This window comes from Scyliorhinus torazame, chromosome 9, assembly GCF_047496885.1.
Source record: "Scyliorhinus torazame isolate Kashiwa2021f chromosome 9, sScyTor2.1, whole genome shotgun sequence".
Lineage (NCBI taxonomy): Eukaryota > Metazoa > Chordata > Chondrichthyes > Carcharhiniformes > Scyliorhinidae > Scyliorhinus > Scyliorhinus torazame.
Genome location: NC_092715.1, coordinates 38,329,503 through 38,350,838, shown reverse-complemented (window position 1 = coordinate 38,350,838; position 21,336 = coordinate 38,329,503). Strand labels below are relative to the sequence as shown.

The window sequence follows — 21,336 nt, the reverse complement described above, 5'->3', positions numbered from 1 at the left end:
GCAGTAGCGCCTGGAAATTATTTAATTCCCCAACTAAACCACCAAGAATGAAACTTGTCCATTAGAAGATCTTGGGCGAGATTCTCCGGCAGCGGGATTCTCCATTTCGCCGGCAGCGCACCCTCGCCCGTGGGTTTCCCGGCAGAGTAGGGTGACGACAATGGGAAATCCCATTGACAGGTGGTGGGAACAGAGACTCCGGCTGCTGCTGAGGGCGTGCCGCCGAGGAGCACGTGGCTGGCGGACATGAGAATCCCGCCCCTCATTTCCATTCCTTACACACACCGTGTAAATGGAGCGCGTCATGGTAACTTTGGACCAGTGACTCTCCATCACCGACGTTTCTCAGTCTATTATAGACGAACAGATAGAGATTCATAACTGTGATTAGACAACAATTCCACTATTATCATATCATGTGACTACCAGGATGGTAGAAGACAAATATGACGGACCTTGATTTTCTTCTGTTTAGAAATTCCTATTAGGGAGTCGGAAGATATCTTACCATTTCGTGTTTGGATTCCTCCTCTTAACTAATCATCTGAGACTCCTCAGTTACTGGCCCATGACAGGTTACATAATACCTCCATGGCTACAGCAGCCTCTTTATTCTATTGTCAGGGGTCGAGTCATTACCCATCACTAAACTACAGGATATCAGTTGAAAAGGTCAAAGAGAATCTATTACTACGATTCTCGTAGTCGGCTATGTTGGAGCCAATTCACAACAGGGATAGAGATGGCCTCTGCTGTGGCCATACTTTCTTTAAAGAAACTGCTCTTTATATACTGCATGGCTATTCCAGCCAGTCGAAGGAGAAATTACCGAGACAAGTTTTTTATAATGCAACTTCACTTTATTTCCTTTCTGCACAGATTGATGCAAAAAATGGGGGAATTCTAGCAGGAGAATTTGGGACTGATCCTTGGTTTTGCCCAAGACATAAGCAAACCTAACCATTACCAATTTAACAGTCATCTAGTCTGTACAGACTGGAGATATGGAGTAAGAGGTATGTTTTCTAGCCTACACAACCATAGCATTGGGCTTACCTGGTAGACATATATTGCCAACGTCGCACAATATGCAAATCTGTCTCCGCTGGCAACACAAACATCTTTGTTCCAAGGTTGACAGCCAGCAGCCAGAAGTCCGACCTGTTTAACCTGTGACATCTTCACCTGTGAACATGTGATCTACGCGTCAATAAAGATTGAAATGATTTAAATATTTTACTTAATAATTGATAACAATTTCTGGTATTGGTCATTCCATTTAAAATTAAAGGTGCGGTTTTCTCACAGGCCGTGACATGTTTATTTAACAGGGAGGAAGGAAGGAAAGCCAGCTCAGGTCGCACTTCATCGACCCTGCTGAAAGGCCATTGAGCAATACCAAGGGAAACTGGAGGCATGTTCATTTACCCACCTCAGGAGGAACTTAGACTCTGATAATATAATTCTGGAGTCATCCTTTTAATTTCTCCTCATTGGTTTTCAGAAGGGAATAAGGTACATAGGTGCAGGGGGTGGCACAGCAGTTAGCACTGTTGCCTCACAGCGCGAGGGAATGCGGGTACGATTCCGGCCTTGGGTGACTGCCTATGTGCAGTTTGCACATTCCCCCGGTGTCTGCATGGGTTTCCTCCAGGTGCTCAGGTTTCCCCCCACAGTGCAAAGATGTGCAGATTAGGTGGATTGGCCACGCTAGAATTGGCCCTTAGTGTTCAAGAATGTGCAGGTTAGACGGGTTGTGGGGGGGGGGGGGGTGGGGGCCTAAGAGGGTTGGTGCAGACTCGATGGGCCTAATGGCCTCTTTCTGCACTGTCGGAACTCTATGAAAGTCTTTCAGGGCGGGCTAGAGGGACAGTACAGTAGAAGTGGGCCTGGCAAAATTTCTATTTGTGTTTTATTACTTTCTCAGAGTTCCAAAGCCAATATGCAGAGGGGACAAAGCAAGCCCAAATCCATCTCCTTGCTTGCTCCAAAAATAAATCCAAAATCAAATTCATGGTCCCAACAAAACAGACATATCAGATCCAAGCTGACAAGAACAGGTATTGCACCTGATCACCCACTTGATCTTAGCCAAAAGGCAGAGAAGCGAGTTTGGTTAGCTCAGTTGGCTGGACGGCTGGTTCGTGATGCGGAGCTACGCCAACAGCACGGCTTCAATTCCTGTACCGGCCGAGGTTATTCAAGAAGGCCCCGCCTTCTGAACCTCGCCCCTCGCCTGAGGTGAGGTAACCACCTCTTTGAGAGAGAGCAGTCAGCTCGCTTTCAACGGGGAAAGCAGCCTACAGTCCATTTGCAAAGGAACGTGACAGAAAAGTTTTACCCAGTGTGCTAAAATAAGAGGGATTCCAATCACCATTTGGGGAATTACCTGTAAAGAATTAATTAGTACAAGTAAAATAAATCAACTTGCTGTATACTTAATGTATGAGAAGTCTATTGTAAACATTCACAATGTTATACCTGCAGCTTTCATATCTATGGACAGGCCAGTAAGAAAAGAAACATGGTTTATTTTCATCCTTTTCCCCTATTTTCTCTATAATCTTTGGAATATTCATTGGGGTATTGTTCCATTTTCTTGCTAAAGTTTCATGTATGACCCGAGAAGGTGAGTGTCGGCATTTTCTTCAAATGTGATGGACGCCACATCTGAGCTTAAGTCTATCCTCAGGCACTTTCCCACTTACATTAATTCCTGTGGGGATTACTGTTTAATAGCTGGGGGGGGGGGGGGGGGGGGGGGGGGGATCCTTGTTGAAATCCGGCCTTCTGCTCCTGCCTGACCCCAGCTATTGTTCTGCACTCTCTCAGGCTCACTCTGTGAGCTATCTGCCCTGATTCCCGCCCTAGCCATGCCCTATATTCCCCCAACCCTTTCCCCGTAGGCCTGGCTCCTGTTCTGCTTGAACTCAGGCCAACCAGAGGCCTTTTGTTTGCACTGCTTCCAGTTTCAAATCGGAACAACCCCAATTAGTACCGAGTTATATCCATCACATAAGATTGGTTTAGCTTAAACGGATGCAGAGCTGAGCCATCAATGAAAATAAGAGTAAGAGCAACTTAATAGTATATGTGCTTGAGCACGGACCCGATCGAAAGTTTCAGTGTTGAATGTCGGAAAACGTCTGTTCCACTGAAAGCGTTTGTCACATCCACTGCTGTTTGATCCATATGGAGCTTAATTTATTCAATGGATTATGAGTTAAAACCACCTGCTCAAGTTAAATGTATTTTGGCAATTCACAGCAGGGGCGGTCGGAGGGAGGACCCCCCCCCCCACAGTTGCTGTTTCCTTCACATATTAAGAAATAATTTAGGAACATGGGACCAGGAGTAGGCCATTCAGCCCCTCGAGCCTGTCCCACCATTTAATGAGATCATGGCTGATCTGTGACCTAACCCCATGGACGGGATTCTCCGTCCCGCAGCACCTGATTTCTGGTGAGGCGCGCCCCGGGATTCTCAGTCTGGCCAGCCGGCCAATGGGGGTTTCCCATCGTGGGAAGCCCCACGTCGTCGGGAAATCCCCGGGCTGCTGGCGTAACGGAGAATCCTGACAGCAGAGAATCCAGCCCCATATATCTGCCTTTGACCCATACCCCTTAATACCTTTGCTGAACAAAAAATTGTTCAGGGGAATTAAATTAACAACTGACCTAGCTTCAACTGCTGTTTGTGGGAGAGAGTTCTAAACCTCTGCCACCCTTTGAGTGAAGAAGTTCTTCCTAACATCTCTCCTGAACTGTCTAGCCCTAATTTTTCGACTACACCTCCTAGCTTTAGAATCTCCAACCAGTGGAAATAGTTGATCTTTATCCATCCTAGCTTTCCCTGTTAACATCTTGAATACTTCGATCAGATCACCCTGAACCTTCTAAATTCTAGCTTAAACAGGTCTAATTTGAGTAATCTCTCCTCGTAACTTAACCCCTGTAGTCCAGATATCATTTTTGTAAACCTATGTTGCACTCCCTCCAATGCCAAAATATCCTTCCTGTGGTGTGGTGCCCAGAACTGCTCACAGTACTCCAAGTGAGGGTCTAACCATGATTTTGTATAGCGCAGCATAATCCCTGTGTCTTTATATTCCAGCCCTCTAGATAAAAAGGCCAGCATGAGCCTTTTTGATTATTTTCTGCACTTGTTTGTGCATTTTAAGGATCCATGCACCTGAAGCTCCCAGGTCTCTTTGGACATCCACTGCACCTAACCTCTTTCCATTTAGAAAGAACTCTGCTCTATCCTTTCCTGGTCCAAAATGGATAACTTCACACTTGCTTACATTGAATTCCACCTGCCACAATTTTGTCCATTCACCTAGTCTGTCAATATCTCCTTGATATTTTTTTTTTGGGGGGGGGGGGGGTACAGCTGGGCTCAGTACTAGGTCCCCCGCTTTTAGTACCACATATGGGCGGCACGGTAGCACAGTGGTTAGCACTGTTGCTTCACAGCGCCAGGGTCCCAGGTTCGATTCCTGGCTTGGGTCACTGCCTGTGCTGAGTCCGCACGTTCTCCTGTGTCTGCGTGGGTTTCCTCCAGGTGCTCCAGTTTCCTCCCACAAGTCCCGAAAGACGTGCTGTTAGGTGAATTGGACATTCTGAATTCTCCTTCTGTGTACCCGAACAGGCGCCGGAATGTGGCGACTCAGGCTTTTCACAGTAACTTCATTGCGGTGTTAATGAAATGAAATGAAATGAAAATGAAATGAAAATCGCTTATTGTCACAAGTAGGCTTCAATGAAGTTACTGTGAAAAGCCCCTAGTCGCCACATTCCGCCACCTGTTCGGGGAGGCTGTACGGGAATTGAACCGTGCTGCTGGCCTGACTTGGTCTGCTTTTTAAAAGCCAGCGATTTAGCCCAGTGTGCTAAACCAGCCCCTTGTCAGCCAACGTGTGTCAATAAAGATTATAAAATTATTACCGAGGTATAGAATTTAAGAACAGGGAGATTGTACTGGAACTATATAAAACATACAATAGAACATAGAATTTACAGTGCAGAGGAGGCCATTCGGCCCATCGAATCTGCACCGGCTCTTGGGAAGAGTACCCTACTTAAGTCCACGCCGCCATCATATCCCCGTAACCTAGTAACCCCACCAAAACCTTTTCTTGGACACTAAGAGCAATTTAGTATGGCCAACCCACCTAATCTGCACATCATTGGACTGTGGGAGGAAACCAGAGCATCCGGAGGAAACCCACGCAGACACGGGGAAGAACGTGCAGACTCCGCACAGAGAGGCAGAACCTTTCCTTGGATTGTCACCTTGCTGTGGTGGAGAGGTTTAAACGTTCCATTGATCCCGAGAGCAATGCCGTTGTGAGTCTTACTCCTGGCAGGGTCACCCATGATGGTAAGATCATAGGGGAGGAACTAGACAAGCCTCAACCCAAAGCAAGATCTCATCGGTGGATCAGGCAGTAGATACTCGTATGGTATCAACAGCTACAACGGCTGAAGGCTGTAGCAGTACGGAGATCCCCAGTCATTGAGGTTCCCTTGCCACTGGAACTGGACCTACCCTCTGTCAAGGACCATGTGGCTGCTGATGAGCGACTGCAAACCCACATTAAAAGATGTGCCGCACCAGGTGTCTACCTCGAGGAAACCCGGACATCCCGACACAGACAAGCCTTGCGTCGAATGCGGGACGTAACGGGGACTGGACCATGTGATCTGGAAGTCCCTAGCTTCGGACCGACACGTAGGCAGTGGAATTTGATTCACTCATCTCGCTCATGGAATAGGAACAGGAGAGCGTTTCGACAGCATGTTTCAAGACTGAGCAGCCTTCATTAGGATCCACTCTCTCATCCCACTTGGGGAGAGGGCTAGAAAAGGTCCCCGAAAATAATCTGCTCCATCCCCAAGTTGGCTGGAAAACCACATCCGCAGGCTCACCTACCTGCGGTTAGAAAATCAAAGTTGAACTAAATTTCAGAACCTGGATAATGAAGAAACCAATCGACTGGAACGGAGAACTGCCCTTGTTGCCTGTGAACCCAACCACTTCAACACTGACATCGCTGCCGTGCAAGAGACCTGAAGGGCAGGTAAAGGGCAGCGGAGGGAAGGTGGCAGTGGTTCACCTTCTTCTGGAGAGGGAAACAGGAGGATCTGCCCAAGATGTGTGGAATTGGATTTGCCATCAAGAACAAACTTATCAACCAACCCTCAGAGATCCCTGTTGGTATCAAAGAGTGCCTCATGATCGCCAACGGGGTTCTCCTGCTCGCCAAATGCACGGAACACCAGCTTGTCATCACGAGCACATTGTTCCGCCAAAAAGGCAAGTTCAAGACTTCCTGGAGACATTCACGATCAAAGCACTGGCACATGATCGACTTTGTCATCTTCTGCTCTCAAGATCAAAAGGATGCCCTTCACCAAAGCAATGACCAGTGCAGATGACTGCTGAACAGACCACCGGCTCATCCGCTCCTCTATGTCCATCAAATTGCAGGAGAAACAGAGGAAGATGAAGAAACAACTCAGGAAAGTGATCAGCGTTGAGCGACTTCAAGAGCCAAGCATGCTGGTGAACGTCCAACAATGTCTTCGACAAAATACAAAAATGACCATTCTAATGGAATGGAGGAAAACTGCAAGGAACTGAAGACAGCCGTCATCTCAAGCTGTGAAGAAACCATTGTCGACAAGATCAAGACTGGTTCAAACCATCCACACCATCATAGAACCTATCGACAAGAAAAGGAAAGCTTTCCGCACCTGGCAAAACAACAGAATCAGCAAGACAAAGAGAGTTCATCAATTAGCCAAAGCAGAGGTATGAAGACGAACCAATGGTGGACTGAGAAAGCTAAGAAGCTGGAACTGTTCGCTGACATTTCTTCAGTGCCACTGAGGCAATATCTGGACCCAATACCCTAGGCCTCAAACCAGAAACCAGTGCGGAGTAAGGACAGAACCCTCTTGAGAGACAGAGAAAACATTGGGCTTCGATGACGAGGACACTTCAAAGAACCCCTAAACCTGGAAACACGGTGGCGCAGCGGTTAGCACTGCTGCATCATGGCCTTGAGGACCCAGGTTCAATAAAGGCACCTTTTGTCTGTGTGGAGTTTGCAATTTCGCCCCGTGTCTGTGTGGGTCTCACCCCCGCAACCCAAAAGATGTGCAGGGTAGATGGATTGGCCACGCTAAATTGCCCTAATTGGAAAAGAAATTAACTCCTAAACCATGATATAGCCATAGATGAGGATGCGTGTGAGGAAATCCCCCAACTCCCCATCAATGATGATCTTGGACTGCCATCAAGTGTGGAAGAAGCATCAAATGTGGATGAAGTCGAAGCTATCATTAAACACATGAAGAATTTAAAAATCGCAATGGGATTCCAGCGGAGATTTTCAAACTTGGAGGAAAAGACATCACCCGTCATCTCCATCAGCTTTTCCTGAAAATCTGGGACAGAGAAGAAATTCCTGCCAACCTCAGAGATGCCATCATGGCCACCATGTAAAGAAAGGAGAAAAAGTGGACTGTGGGAACTACCGAGGAATCTCCCTACTCCCCATTACCGGGAAAATCATTGCCTATCCTTGCTAGCTGGTTTCTCCCAGGCTCTGAAGAAATCCTTCCGGAAAGCCAGTGTGGCATCCAACCAAACCGTGGAACAGCGGACATGATTTTCACTGCTCAGCACCGTCAAGGGAAATGCCAGGAGTACCATCAACCACTCTACATGGTCCTTAGCAATCTGACCAAGGCTTTTGACTCAGTCAATCAGGAAGGGCTATGTGAAAGCCTGACTTTCCAGAGAAATTCATCAACATCCTCCAACTCCTCCACGACAAAGATGTCGGTGACATTCCTCACCTACCGAAATGAGACAGAAATCTTCCAGGAGCAGGGATGTATCATCGCCCTCCCTTTTCTTCATCTTCATCTCCACCATCCTTCACTTTGTCAAGAGCAAACTTGCCAGTGGAGTGGACATGTCTACAGGATGGAGAGAAAACGTTTCAACTTCAACCGGTTGAAATCCAAGAAGAAAACGCCATTGACATCGCTCGTGGAACTTCAGAATGCGGATGACATTGCATCTCACAAGAGAACCTCCAAGCCATGCTTGACACCTTCGCGGAAGCATACCAAAGAATCGGTCTTAGCATCAATCTCAAGACGACTCAAGTCATTTTACCTACCCGCCCCAGGGCAAGATCCGGTCTCTCCCTCCAGCAAGATCAACGGAGAAACCCTCTCAAATGCAGAACATTTCCCATACCTAGGGAAATGGAGTTTAATGCAGAAAAGTGTGAGGTGATTCATTTTGGAAGGAATAACAGGAAGACAGAGTACTGGGCTAATGGTAAGATTCTTGGCAGTGTGGATGAGCAGAGAGATCTCGGTGTCCATGTACATAGATCCCTGAAAGTTGCCACCCAGGTTGAGAGGGTTGTTAAGAAGGCGTACGGTGTGTTAGCTTTTATTGGTAGAGGGATTGAGTTTAGGAGCCATGAGGTCATGTTGCAGCTGTACAAAACTCTGGTGCGGCCGCATTTGGAGCATTGCGTGCAATTCTGGTCGCCGCATTATAGGAAGGATGTGGAAGCATTGGAAAGGGTGCAGAGGAGATTTACCAGAATGTTGCCTGGTATGGAAGGAAGATCTTATGAGGAAAGGCTGAGGGATTTGAGGCTGTTTTCGTTAGAGAGAAGGTTAAGAGGTGACTTAATTGAGGCATACAAGATGATCAGAGGATTGGATAGGGTGGACAGTGAGAGCCTTTTTCCTCAGATAGTGATGTCTAGCACGAGGGGACATAGCTTTAAATTGAGGGGAGATAGATATAAGACAGATGTCAGAGGTAGGTTCTTTACTCAGAGAGTAGTAAGGGCGTGGAATGCCCTGCCTGCAACAGTAGTGGACTCGCCAACACTAAGGGCATTCAAATGGTCATTGGATAGACATATGGACGATAAGGGAATAGTGTTGATGGGCTTTAGAGTGGTTTCACAGGTCGGCGCAACATCGAGGGCCGAAGGGCCTGTACTGCGCTGTAATGTTCTATGTTCTAGGGAGCCACCTCTCCTCGAAGGCTGACATTGATGTGGAGACCCAACATCGTATCCAATCTGTGAGCACATCCTTTGGATGCCTCAGTACGAAAGTGTTTGATGACTGTGACATCCATGCTGACACCAAGATCTTGGTGTGCAAGGCGGTTGTTCTCCCTACTCTTCTATATGGCTCAGAAAGTTGGACGACGTACAGACGCCGCCTCAAGGCCCTGGAGCGGTACCATCAATGCTGCCTGAGACTGATTCTCCCCATCAGCTGGGAGAACAGGCACACTAACAACAGTGTCCTTGAACGAGCCAAGAGCATCGAGGCCATGATCAGCCGAAACCAACAACGACCATGTGCTTAGGGCAGTGTTTCTCAAACTTTTTTTTCCCGGGACCCACTTTTGCCAGCTGGTAGATCATCGGGACCCACTTGATGGACGGCAGAGGTCTGATGGCCCAAGGGGCATTTTCTGTGTTCTGTGTTGTTAAACTCTATGATTCTATGAAAGTAGAGATGTATTAATGTGAAGAGGAGAGGCACGAGGTTGATGTCAATGTTTGAATTATGAAAAAACAAGATTTACATTTTCTAGCATCTTCACAACTACATGAGTATAAAGTAGTTTGCAACCAATGAAGTACAGTCACTGCTAAAATGCCAATTTATGCACAGCAAGATCCCTCAAACAGCAATGTGAAAAAGATCAGATAATCTGTTTTTGTGATGTTGATTGAGGGATAAATGTTAGTTCGGACATCAGGAATAACTCCCTGCTCTTATTTCAATGTAGTTCCATGGAATCTTTTGCATCCACATGAGAGGCAGAACCTCCATGTAACATGATAACTGGAAAATGGCATTTCTAGCAGGGCAGCATCCCTGCAGTACTGCACTTAGCCTAGATGTGGGGGTGAACCCACACCTGTCTGATGTAGAGACAAGAGCGTTACCCACTGAGGCACGACTAACACAGAGGAAAGACTGCAGAAATTTAGGGTTAATAGCTCTTAATCTTAAGGGCAATCTTGCAGGAGAAGATGCAGTATGCTAATAAATGGTTGGGGAAGATGAATCCAGAACATTGCTGTAAATTAAACTGTGAGAGTAAGAGATTTAAATATACAGGTTCCTACATTACAACAATAAACACACTTCATAGAATCAGAGAACCAATATTTAGGGAGCACCATGGGCTGGATGATTGTCATTGAGGTGGGGAGCAGGAGTAAAGCAAATTCCCAACTCGGCCCGCCTGCCTTGGGAGAAAGCGCCCGCAAAGGTGGGATCTTCATTGCGGGCTGGAGCTAGGCCAGTCGATCAGGAAGAGGGTTGGATGTCACCCCACGAAGGCCTTTTGAAATAAAAAGGCCCACTTCAGTTTTGAAATAAAAACAGAAAGCTCCTGCAGCCTTAAGCCTTCACACGACGAGTCACTCCCCACACACTTTCCATCCTCATTCTTTCCACCTTGTGCTCCCCCATCCACCCCCTATATCTCTGCATTTCCCCTCATCCAAAGGTATACTCCGTAAACAACCCTTATGACCCTCAAACTCCCATGTCAAGAATAGCGCATCCATCCACTATATACTGCATAGAACTAGTGAACCATATATTCACACTGGGATGTGTAGAAAAAGTTTTAAAAGAAACAGTGATTCACCCATTACTTTCCACTGTTAGAAAAATGTAATTTCACTACTGGGCAATAAAGATGTCAATCGTCCAGATCAGTTAACATATCAATAACAGAAACTGCAAGCACTTGAAATCTCTTAAGCTTGTGTGAACAAACATTGTGAAATTGACAGCAGAGATCAGAGATCAAGCTTGTCAATCAAGCATTGTCAATCAAGCAATGTTTTCCCTGGTGTTCCAATGTTTCAGCGGTTATTTCCCATTTTCTAAATGGGAAAAGGTTTCAGAAATCAGAATCACAAAGAGACTTAGGAGTCCTAGTTCAGGATTCTCTTAAGGTTAACATGCACGTTCAGTTGGCAGTTAGGAAGGCAAATGCAATGTTAGCATTCATGTCGAGAGGGCTAGAATACAAGAGCAGGGATGTACTTCTGAGGTTGTATAAGGCTGTGGTCAGACAGACCCCATTTGGAATATTGTGAGCAGTTTTGGGCCCTGTATCTAAGGAAGGATGTGCTGTCCTAGAGATGATCCAGAGGAGGTTCACAAGAAAGATCCCGGAATAAGGGATTGACATAGGAGGAACGGATGAGGACTCTGTGTTTAGAAGGATGGGGGGGGTTTCATTGAAACTACAGACTACTGAGAGGCCTAGATACAGTGAATGTGGAGCGGATGTTTCCATTATAAGGATAAACTAGAACCTGAGGGCACAGCCTCAGACTGAATGATCCTTTAAAACAGAGATGAGGAGGAATTTCTTCAGCCAGAAGGTGGCGAATCTATGGAACTCTTTGCCGCAGAAGGCTGTGGAGGCCAAGTCATTGAGTGTCTTTAAGACAGAGAGATCGGTTACTGATTAATAAGCGGATCAGGGGTTATGGGGAGAGGGCAGGAGAATGGGGATGAGAAACATATCAGCCATGATTGAATGGCGGAGCAGACTCGATGGGTCGAGTGGCCTACTTCCGTTCCTATGTCTTATGGTGATGGATTTCTGGGGTATCAGGCAAGCCTCATTATGTACTCTTGCTGACAGACCAAGCCTTCTGATTAAGCCTTTCGCAGTAGGGGCACATTTCACAAATTCAAATGGGGTCTCGTGCCTGGAATAAGGAATTGGAAACAAAGGCTCATATTTGTACGGTGTCTTTCACAACCACTGGGCCTCTCAAAGCATGCTATAGCTAACCAAATATTGTTAAGTGTAGTCACTGTTTTAATGTAGGAAACAAACCAGCTACCTTGCAGTCAGCCAACTCAACACAAGCAGCAATGTGACACTGGGCAAATAGTTTGTGTGTGTGTGTGGGGGGGGGGGGGGGGGCGCGTTGTGATGTTTAATGAGGGGTAAATATTAGCCCAGATGCAGGAAAACTAACTCCCCTGCTCTTTTTCAAAATAATACCATGGGGTTTTTAACATCCACCTGAGAGAGCCACAGTGAGAGCGCGAATCACCACAACCACTGCCTAGCTCTAATGTAACTCAGCAAGGTAGTTGGTAGAATAATTAAACCTTTACTCGAGCAACACTGGTCGAACAGAAAAACAGTGAGCTGAGTTTAAAGAGTTTTGTGTCTCCTGATGTTGCCTGGGCCTCACTAAAGATGGTGAGCAAATAAATCCTGCTTCACTGGGGTCCTACCAATATCGTTAAATCTGGTCTACAAATGTTATTTTTGCTCCTGCTATTCTTGATGAGCCACAGCCGGGTGAATGTACAATCCCAATCTACCCTCCTGCACAGGAGTGGTACTTGGCACAGAAAGGACACGGTGCACAAAATAGGACCAGGGAGAAATAAAAGGAAATAATTATCTCCTGAATTGTTCTTTCCTATTACACACACACACACACACACAAGTGCGGCTGGCAGGCAGGTGTATCGCTCTCTCCCTGCAAGTTATTCCTTCAGTAGTGCTTTGCTTTTATATACATGGAACAGATCATAAAGGGGATGTTAGATCATTGATCAGCAGCAGGGATCAAAACAGAATCCTGCTGCTGAACACAGAACTGGACATTTCAGCGTCCGGTCTGTCAGCCCCATGGAAGAGGCTGGACCCAGTGTCGCAACTAAAAGTGACAACTTGAAATGATCCCACTGATTGAATCAGGGAGCAACTGGGGGGGTTTCTGCAATACAACTGTGGGGGGGGGGGGGAGGTTGTAAACATTGCCTCACTGGGGAAAATCCATTGGGTGGGGGAGAATTAGCTGGTTTAGCACAGTAGGCAAAACAGCTGGCGTGTAAAGCAGAACAATGCCAGCAGCGTGGGTTCAATTCCCGTACCGGCCTCCTCGAACAGGCGCCAGAATATGGCGACTAGGGGCTTTTCACAGTAACTTCATTGAAGCCTACTTGTGAAAATAAGCTAATATTATTATTAATGATTTGTCAACTGCGGGAATCTGAGAGTTGGGGGGCTCCTGGGCTGCATGACGGCAGAGGGTGGACTTGTTCCAGTTCCGTTCCCAGGGGAATCTCGTCCAGGGCTTTCTCTCTCTCGCAGCATCGCAGCCACCAGCGATCGGGTCTGTGCTAAAAGGAGATCTTGGGTTGTCAAGGAGAATACTGGAGGAGCAGGAGCTGGGGAGAGGGGAGGGGTTGGAGGTAGGGGTGGTAGGGGTGGGGACGGGAGGTGGGGGGTGGGGATGGTGAAGTGAGGGCAGGGTGGGGAGGGGAGGGTGGGAGGTGAGGGCAGGCTGGAGGGAAGTGTGTGCGGGGTTGGGGAGGGGAGGGGAGGTGTGGGCGGGGTTGGGGAGGGGAGGTGGGGGTGGGGGAGCGGAGGGCAGGGTGGGGGAGGTGAGGGCAGGGTGGGGAGGTGTGGGCGGGGTGGGGGAGGTGAGGGGGGAGGTGTGGGTGGGGTGAGGGGGGAGGTGTGGGCGGGGTTGGGGAGGTGAGGGGGGAGGTGTGGGCGGGGTGAGGGGGGGGAGGTGTGGGTGGGGTGAGGGGGGAGGTGTTGGTGGGGTGAGGGGGGAGGTGTGGGCGGGGTGTGGGGAGGTGTGGGCAGGGTGAGGGGGAGGTGTGGGCGGGGTGAGGGGGAGGTAGGGGAGGTGTGGGCGGGGTGAGGGGGGAGGTGTGGGCGGGGTGAGGGGGAGGTGTGGGCGGGGTGAGGGGGAGGTGTGGGCGGGGTGAGGGGGGGGGAGGTGTGGCGGGGTGAGGGGGGGAGGTGTGGGCGGGGTGAGGGGGGGGGTGTGGGCGGGGTGAGGGGGGGGTGTGGGCGGGGTAGGGGGGGGGTGTGGGCGGGGTCTGGGGGGGTGTGGGCGGGGTGAGGGGGGGTGTGGGCGGGGTGAGGGGGGGGTGTGGGCGGGTGAGTGGGCGGGGGTGAGGGGGGGAGGTGTGGGGGGTGGTGTGGGGGGGTGAGGGGGGAGGTGTGGGGGGCTGAGGGGGGGAGGTGTGGGGGGGCTGAGGGGGGAGGTGTGGGGGGAGGTTGGTGGGGGGTGAGGGGGGAGGTGTGGGGGGGGTGAGGGGGGGAGGGTGTGGGGGGGGTGAGGGGGGGGAGGTGTGGGGGGGGGTTGAGGGGAGGGGAGGTGTGGGGGGGTGAGGGGGGGAGGTGTGGGGAGGTGTGGGGGGGTGTAGGGGGGAGGTGTGGGGGGGGTGAGGGGGGGGGTGAGGGGGAGGGTGAGGGGGGAGGTGTGGGCGGTGTGAGGGGGGAGGTATGGGTGAGGTGTGGGAGGCGTGTGAGGGGGGACGGTGTGGGGGGGTGAGGGGGGGGGGTGAGGGGGAGGTGAGGGGGGAGGTGTGGGCGGGTGAGGGGGGTGCGGGCAGGTGGGGGGGCTGGGGTTGAGGAAGGGGAGGAGGAGGGGGGCAATCAAAGAATCTTTCAATCACGGTCTTGTGGCAACATGACTCATGCTGACAGAACGCACATTCTCTACGAAGATTAAACATGCATGTCAAACCCGACACATGCATGTCACAAACCCGACACATGCATGTCAAACCCGACACATGCATGTCAAACCCTGCATGCCCCCCCCCCCCCCCCCCGGCTGCTGTGGCGGGGCCGCCCCCCTCCTTACCTTCACCTCCGCCTCGTTTGCTGCGAACCACTTGAGGATTCGGCATCCATTTGGGGATCCATCCCCCCGCCCGGCCCCCGGCCCCCCGGCCCCCGGCTCGCCTTCCCCCCCGCCCGGCCCCGGCTCCCGGCTCGCCTTCCCCCCGGGCTGGGGCACCAGCTGCGGCGGAGCCTTTGGCCGGAGCCGGAGCGCGACTGCTGGTGAAAGAGGACTTGCCGGTAGCCTAGCAACTGGAGATTTCTGTATTTAAATCTCTCCTGTCCTCCTCCCTCTCTCTGTCTCACACTCTCTCTCTCCCCCCTCGCTCTTTGTCTCACACTCTCTCCCTCCCCCTCCTCCCTCTCTCTCCCTCCCCCTCCCTCCCTCTCTCTCCCTCCCCCTCCCTCCCTCTCTCTCCCTCTCACTCTCTCCCTCCCCCCCCTCTCTCTCCCTCTCACACTCTGTCCCTCTCTCTCTCTCTCTCACACTCTCTCTCTCTCTCTCCCTCCACACCCCCCCCCCCTCTCTCTCTCTCACACTCTGTCCCTCTCTCTCTCCCTCTCACACTCTGTCCCTCTCTCTCTCTGTCTCTCTCTCCCTCTCACACTCTGTCCCTTTCTCTCACACTCTCTCTCCCTCTCTCTGTCTCACACTCTGTCCCTCTCTCTGTCTGTCTCACACTCTGTCCCTCTCTCTGTCTGTCTCACACTCTGTCCCTCTCTCTCTCTCACACACTCTCTCTGTCTCACACTCTGTCCCTCTCTCTGTCTCACACACACTGTCCCTCTCTCTCTCCGTCTCACACTCTGTCCCTCGCTCTCACTCTGTCCCCCCTCTCTCTGTCTCACACTCTGTCCCTCTCTCTCACTCTGTCCCCCCTCTCTCTGTCTCACACTCTGTCCCTCTGTCTCACACTCTGTCCCTCTCTCTGTCTGTCTCACACACTGTCCCTCTCTCTCTCTCTGTGTGTCCCTCTCTTTGTCTCACACTCTGTCCCTCTCTCTCTCTGTCTCACACTCTGTCCCTCTCTCTGTCTCACACACTCTGTCCCTCTCTCTCTCTCTCACACACACTCTGTCCCCCTCTCTCTCTCTCTCACACACACTCTGTCCCTCTCTCTCACTCTGTCCCTCCTCTCTCTCTCTGTCCCTCTCTCTCTCTGTCTCACACTCTGTCCCTCTCTCTGTCTCACACTGTCTTTCTCTCTCTCTCTCACTCTGTCCCCCTCTCACTCTGTCTCACACTCTGTCCCTCTCTCTGTCTGTCTCACACTCTGTCCCTCTCTCTGTCTCACACACTCTGTCCCTCTCTCTCTCTGTCTCACACTCTGTCCCTCTCTCTCTCTCACTCTGTCCCCCTCTCTCTCTGTCTCACACTCTGTCCCTCTCTCTGTCTCACACTCTGTCCCTCTCTCTGTCTGTCTCACACTCTGTCCCTCTCTCTCTCTCTGTGTCCCCCCTCTCTCTCTCACACTCTGTCCCTCTCTCTCTCTCTCTCTCTCACACTCTGTCCCTCTCTCTCTGTCTCACACTCTGTCCCTCTCTCTCTCTGTCTCACTCTGTCCCTCTCTCTCTCCGTCCCTCTCTCTCTCACACTCTGTCCCTCTCTCTCTCTCCCACACTCTGTCCTCTCTCTCTCTCTGTCTCACACTCTGTCCCTCTCTCTGTCTGTCTCACACTCTGTCCCTCTCTCTCTCTCTGTCCCTCTCTCTCTCTCACACTCTGTCCCTCTCTCTCTCTCTCTCTGTCCCTCTCTCTCTCTGTCATACACTCTGTCCCTCTCGCTCTCTGTCTCACACTCTGTCCCTCTCTCTCTCTCACTCTGTCCCCCCCTCTCTCTGTCTCACACTCTGTCCCTCTCTCTGTCTCACACTCTGTCCCTCTCTCTGTCTGTCTCACACACTGTCCCTCACTCTCTCTCTCTCTCTCTCTGTGTCCCTCTCTCTGTCTCACACTCTGTCCCTCTCTCTCTCTGTCTCACACTCTGTCCTCTCTCTGTCTCACACACTCTGTCCCTCTCTCTCACACACACTCTGCCCCCCTCTCTCTCACACTCTGTCCCTCTCTCTCACTCTGCCCCCTCTCTCTCTCTCTGTCCCTCTCTCTCTCTGTCTCACACTCTGTCCCTCTCTCTGTCTGTCTCACACTCTGTCCCTCTCTCTCTCTCTGTCCCCCTCTCTCTCTCACACTCTGTCCCTCTCTCTCTCTCTCTCTCACACTCTGTCCCTCTCTCTCTGTCTCACACTCTGTCCCTCTCTCTCTCTGTCTCACCCTGTCCCTCTCTCTCTCCGTCCCTCTCTCTGTCTCACACTCTGTCCCTCTCTCTCTCACTCTGTCCCCCTCTCTTTCTCTCTGTCCCTCTCTCTCTCTCTCACACTCTGTCCCTCTCTCTCTCTCCCACACTCTGTCCCTCTCTCTCTGTCTCACACTCTGTCCCTCTCTCTGTCTGTCTCACACTCTGTCCCTCTCTCTCTCTCTGTCCCCCTCTCTCTCGCACACTCTGTCCTCTCTCTCTCTCTCTCTCTCACACTCTGTCCCTCTCTCTCTGTCTCACACTCTGTCCCTCTCTCTCTCTGTCTCACCCTGTCCCTCTCTCTCTCCGTCCCTCTCTCTGTCTCACACTCTGTCCCTCTCTCTCTCACTCTGTCCCCCTCTCTTTCTCTCTGTCCCTCTCTCTCTCTCTCACACTCTGTCCCTCTCTCTCTCTCCACACTCTGTCCCTCTCTCTCTGTCTCACACTCTGTCCCTCTCTCTGTCTGTCTCACACTCTGTCCCTCTCTCTCTCTCTCTGTCCCTCTCTCTCTCTCACACTCTGTCCCTCTCTCTCTCTCTCTCACACTCTGTCCCCTCTCTCTCTCTCTCTGTCCCTCTCTCTCTCTGTCATACACTCTGTCCCTCTCGCTCTCTGTCTCACACTCTGTCCCTCTCTCTCTCTCACTCTGTCCCCCCCTCTCTCTGTCTCACACTCTGTCCCTCTCTCTGTCTCACAATCTGTCCCTCTCTCTGTCTGTCTCACACACTGTCCCTCTCTCTCTCTCTCTCTCTCTCTGTCCCTCTCTCTGTCTCACACACTCTGTCCCTCTCTCACACACACTCTGCCCCCCTCTTCTCTCTCTCTCACACACTCTGTCCCTCTCTCTCACTCTGTCCCCCCTCTCTCTCCCCCTCTCTCCCCTCTGTCCCTCTCTCTGTCTCACACTCTGTCCCTCTCTCTGTCTCACACTCTGTCCCTCTCTCTGTCTGTCTCTCACTCTGTCGTTCTCTCTGTCTCACACACTCTGTCCCTCTCGCTCTCTGTCTCACACTCTGTCCTCTCTCTCTCTCACTCTGTGTCCCTCTCTCTCTGTCCCTCTCTCTCTCTGTCTCACACTCTGTCCCTCTCTCTGTCTCACACTCTGTCCCTCTCTCTGTCTGTCTCACACACTGTCCCTCTCTCACCTCTGTCCCTCTCTCTGTCTCACACTCTATCCCTCTCTCTGTCTGTCTCACACTCTGTCCCTCTCTCTGTCTCACACTCTGTCCCTCTCTCTGTCTGTCTCACACACTGTCCCTCTCTCACTCTGTCCCTCTCTCTGTCTCACACTCTATCCCTCTCTCTCTCTGTCTCACACTCTGTCCCTCTCTCTCTCTCTGTCCCTCTCTCTCTCTCTCTGTCCCTCTCTCCCTCTGTCTCACACTCTGTCCCTCTCTCTCTCTCTCTCTGTCCCTCTCTCTCTCTCTGTCCCTCTCTCTCTCTCACACTCTGTCCTCTCTCTCTCTCTCTGTCCCTCTCTCTCTCTGTCATACACTCTGTCCCTCTCGCTCTCTCTCTCTCTGTCATACACTCTGTCCTCTCTCTCTCTCTCTCTCTGTCTGTCTCACACTCTGTCCCCCTCTCTCTCTCACACTGTCCCTCTCTCTCTCTCTCTCTGTCCCTCTCTCTCTCTGTCTCACACTCTGTCCCTCTCTCTCTCTCACACTCTGTCCCTCTCTCTCTCTCTCTCTGTCTCACACTCTGTCCCTCTCTCTCTCTCTGTCCCTCTCTCTCTCTCGCTCTGTCCCTCTCTCTCTCTCTCTGTCCCTCTCTCTCTCTGTCTCACACTCTGTCCCTCTCTCTCTCTCTCACGCTCTGTCCCTCTCTCTCTCTCTGATCCCTCTCTCTCTCTCACACTCTGTCCCTCTCTCTCTCTCTCTGTCATACACTCTGTCTCTCTCGCTCTCTCTCTCTGTGTCATACACTCTGTCCCTCTCTCTCTCTCTCTCTCTCTCTGTCTGTCTCACACTCTGTCCCCCTCTCTCTCTCACACTGTCCCTCTCTCTCTCTCTCTGTCCCTCTCTCTCTCTGTCTCACACTCTGTCCCTCTCTCTCTCACACTCTGTCCCTCTCTCTCTCTCTCTCTCTGTCTCACACTCTGTCCCTCTCTCCCTCTCTGTCCCTCTCTCTCTCTCTCTCTGTCCCTCTCTCTCTCTCTCTCTGTCTCACACTCTGTCCCCCTCTCTCTCTCACACTGTCCCTCTCTCTCTCTCTCTGTCCCTCTCTCTCTCTGTCTCACACTCTGTCCTCTCTTCTCTCTCACATTCTGTCCCTCTCTCTCTCTCTCTCTGTCTCACACTCTGTCCCTCTCTCCCTCTCTGTCCCTCTCTCTCTCTCTCTCTCTGTCCCTCTCTCTCTCTCTCTCTGTCTCACACACTGTCCCTCTCTCTGTCCAGCAGCTGCAGCCCCGGAGCTCAGTGCCTCCGCCCGGCCGGGGTGAAGCCGCTGAGCGGGGATGGAGGTCACGCTGCCCTCCGCTGCCAGCTGCAAATCTGTCCCCGAATGGCAGCCGGCGAGGCGGCTTCAGCCCCCGCCCAGATACCAAGCAGCTTCCAGACGCTCCACGCGGAGTGAAAAATCACAGCAGCAAGAGGCCATTCGGCCCATCGCGTCCGCCCCTGCCCCTGGGGAGAGCACCCTGCCTCAGGCCAGCACCCTGCCTCAGCCCAGCCCCAGCACCCTGCCTCAGCCCAGCCCAGCACCCTGCCTCAGCCCAGCCCCAGCACCCTGCCTCAGCCCAGCCCCAGCACCCTGCCTCAGCCCAGCACCCTGCCTCAGCCCACCCCCAGCACCCTGCCTCAGCCCACCCCCAGCACCCTGCCTCAGCCCAGCACCCTGCCTCAGCCCAGCCTCAGCACCCTGCCTCAGCACCCTGCCTCAACCTGCACCTCCAACCCAACCCGTCCCTGCAGCCCAGTGTCAAACACCAGCTGCAACTGTGGCGGGAGTGCGGTGCGCTCTCTCTCCCCATTTCCCCCCCATTCCAGATCTGCTGTACCTTAAAATCTGGCAGGCAGAGTGGGAAATCAGGAGGGGATCTGCTTTGATGGGAAGGGCTAGGAAAGCAAAGAGTTGTTTAAACGTGGGGAGAGAGCAGAATGCTGGCTGCAAATGGGGCTCTGCCTCTTCCTGTGTGCGGGTCACATCAAGGGTAGCAATGGAACCAGTAATCAGGAAGGAAATGGAGGATTATTGCAGAGGAGATGGAGTACAAACATTGGGGGAAGTCTCGCTACACCTGGGCAGGGTATTGGCGATAGCAACAGTTCTGGTCTTATGCAAGGTCTGATATATTTGCATTGAAAGGCAGTTCAGACGGTCCCTCGGCTGATTCCTGGGAAGAATGTGTGTTCTTAAGATGAAAAGCTATGCAGATTCTACTTAAAGGTAAAGTCGCTGTAGTCCCCAGATGACTATTGGACCCATACTGCCTTGATCTGCATCATGAACCAGCTGTTCAGCAACTGAGCTAAACCTGCCCTCAATATACTTATTAGCGAGACTTCCGGGTGCGACGATGACCAGCTAATTCGCAGGTTTCGGCACCTCCCGTTTCAACGGACTTTTGGGCTCTTATTGGGAGCCCCAACGGCAATTTTCGAAGGCTAAACCCACTGTGAGGCGACACAGAAGGGAGTCACCCCGGATGTGAATGGACAGAAGAGATAAAAGTGGCCAGATTGCGGAGGATCCTCTGGAGCAGCGGCAAAGAAGGGAAGTGAGAAGCAAGATGGCGGCGGAGGGAGGCCAGTTGGTATGGGGCCTGGAACAGCAGGAGTTCCTCCGGCGATGTGTGGAGGAGCTCAAGAAGGAGGTGCTGCTGCCGATGCTGCAGGCGATTGAGGGGTTAAAGGAGGCGCAGAAGACCCAAGAGATGGAGCTCCGTGGAGTGAAGGCAAAAGCTGCCGAAAATGAGGACGAGATACAGGGCTTGGTGGTGAAGACGGAGACGCACGAGGCACTGCATAAGAGGTGTATGGAGAGACTGGAAGCCCTGGAAAATAGCTCGAGGAGGAAGAACTTAAGAATCTTGGGTCTTCCCGAAGGGGCAGAGGGAGCGGACGTTGGGGCGTATGTGAGCACGATGCTCCATACCTTAATGGGAGCTGAGGCCCCGACGGGCCCCCTGGAAGTGGAGGGAGGCATATCGAGTCCTCGTGAGAAGACCAAAGGCAGGAGAAATACCTCGAGCAATAGTGGTGAGGTTCCACCGCTACAAGGACAGGGAGATGGTCCTGAGATGGGCGAAAAAGGACACAGAGCAGCAGGTGGGAGAAGGCGGTGATCCGCGTGTATCAGGATTGGAGTGCGGAGGTGGCGAGAAGGAGGGCGAGTTT

The 21,336-nt window shown here is 51.6% G+C and overlaps 1 protein-coding gene and 1 pseudogene across 8 annotated transcripts in view; both read right to left on the bottom strand.

The window, feature by feature from the left end:
* The window catches only part of wdr17 (WD repeat domain 17), a 164,586-nt gene that overhangs the window by 130,825 nt on the left and 12,425 nt on the right, over nucleotides 1–21,336 (bottom strand). For 3 of the 8 annotated variants that reach the window (XR_011948992.1, XR_011948991.1, XM_072515786.1), the window contains exons 1-3: nucleotides 14,729–14,777; nucleotides 7,873–7,991; nucleotides 1,057–1,185 (exon numbers count right to left, since the gene is read on the bottom strand). Coding sequence is in view for 5 of the 8 variants with exons in the window: in XM_072515786.1 (XP_072371887.1) it covers nucleotides 1,057–1,185; nucleotides 7,873–7,947 (204 nt within the window). In the remaining 3 variants the exon portion in view is untranslated. Of the gene's footprint in view, nucleotides 1–1,056; nucleotides 1,186–7,872; nucleotides 7,992–14,728; nucleotides 14,778–21,336 lie in introns of those variants that run through there. The other 5 variants (XR_011948993.1, XM_072515783.1, XM_072515784.1 and 2 more) reach the window with 4 other exon arrangements.
* Nucleotides 1,906–2,111, bottom strand: LOC140430151 (U2 spliceosomal RNA; annotated as a pseudogene).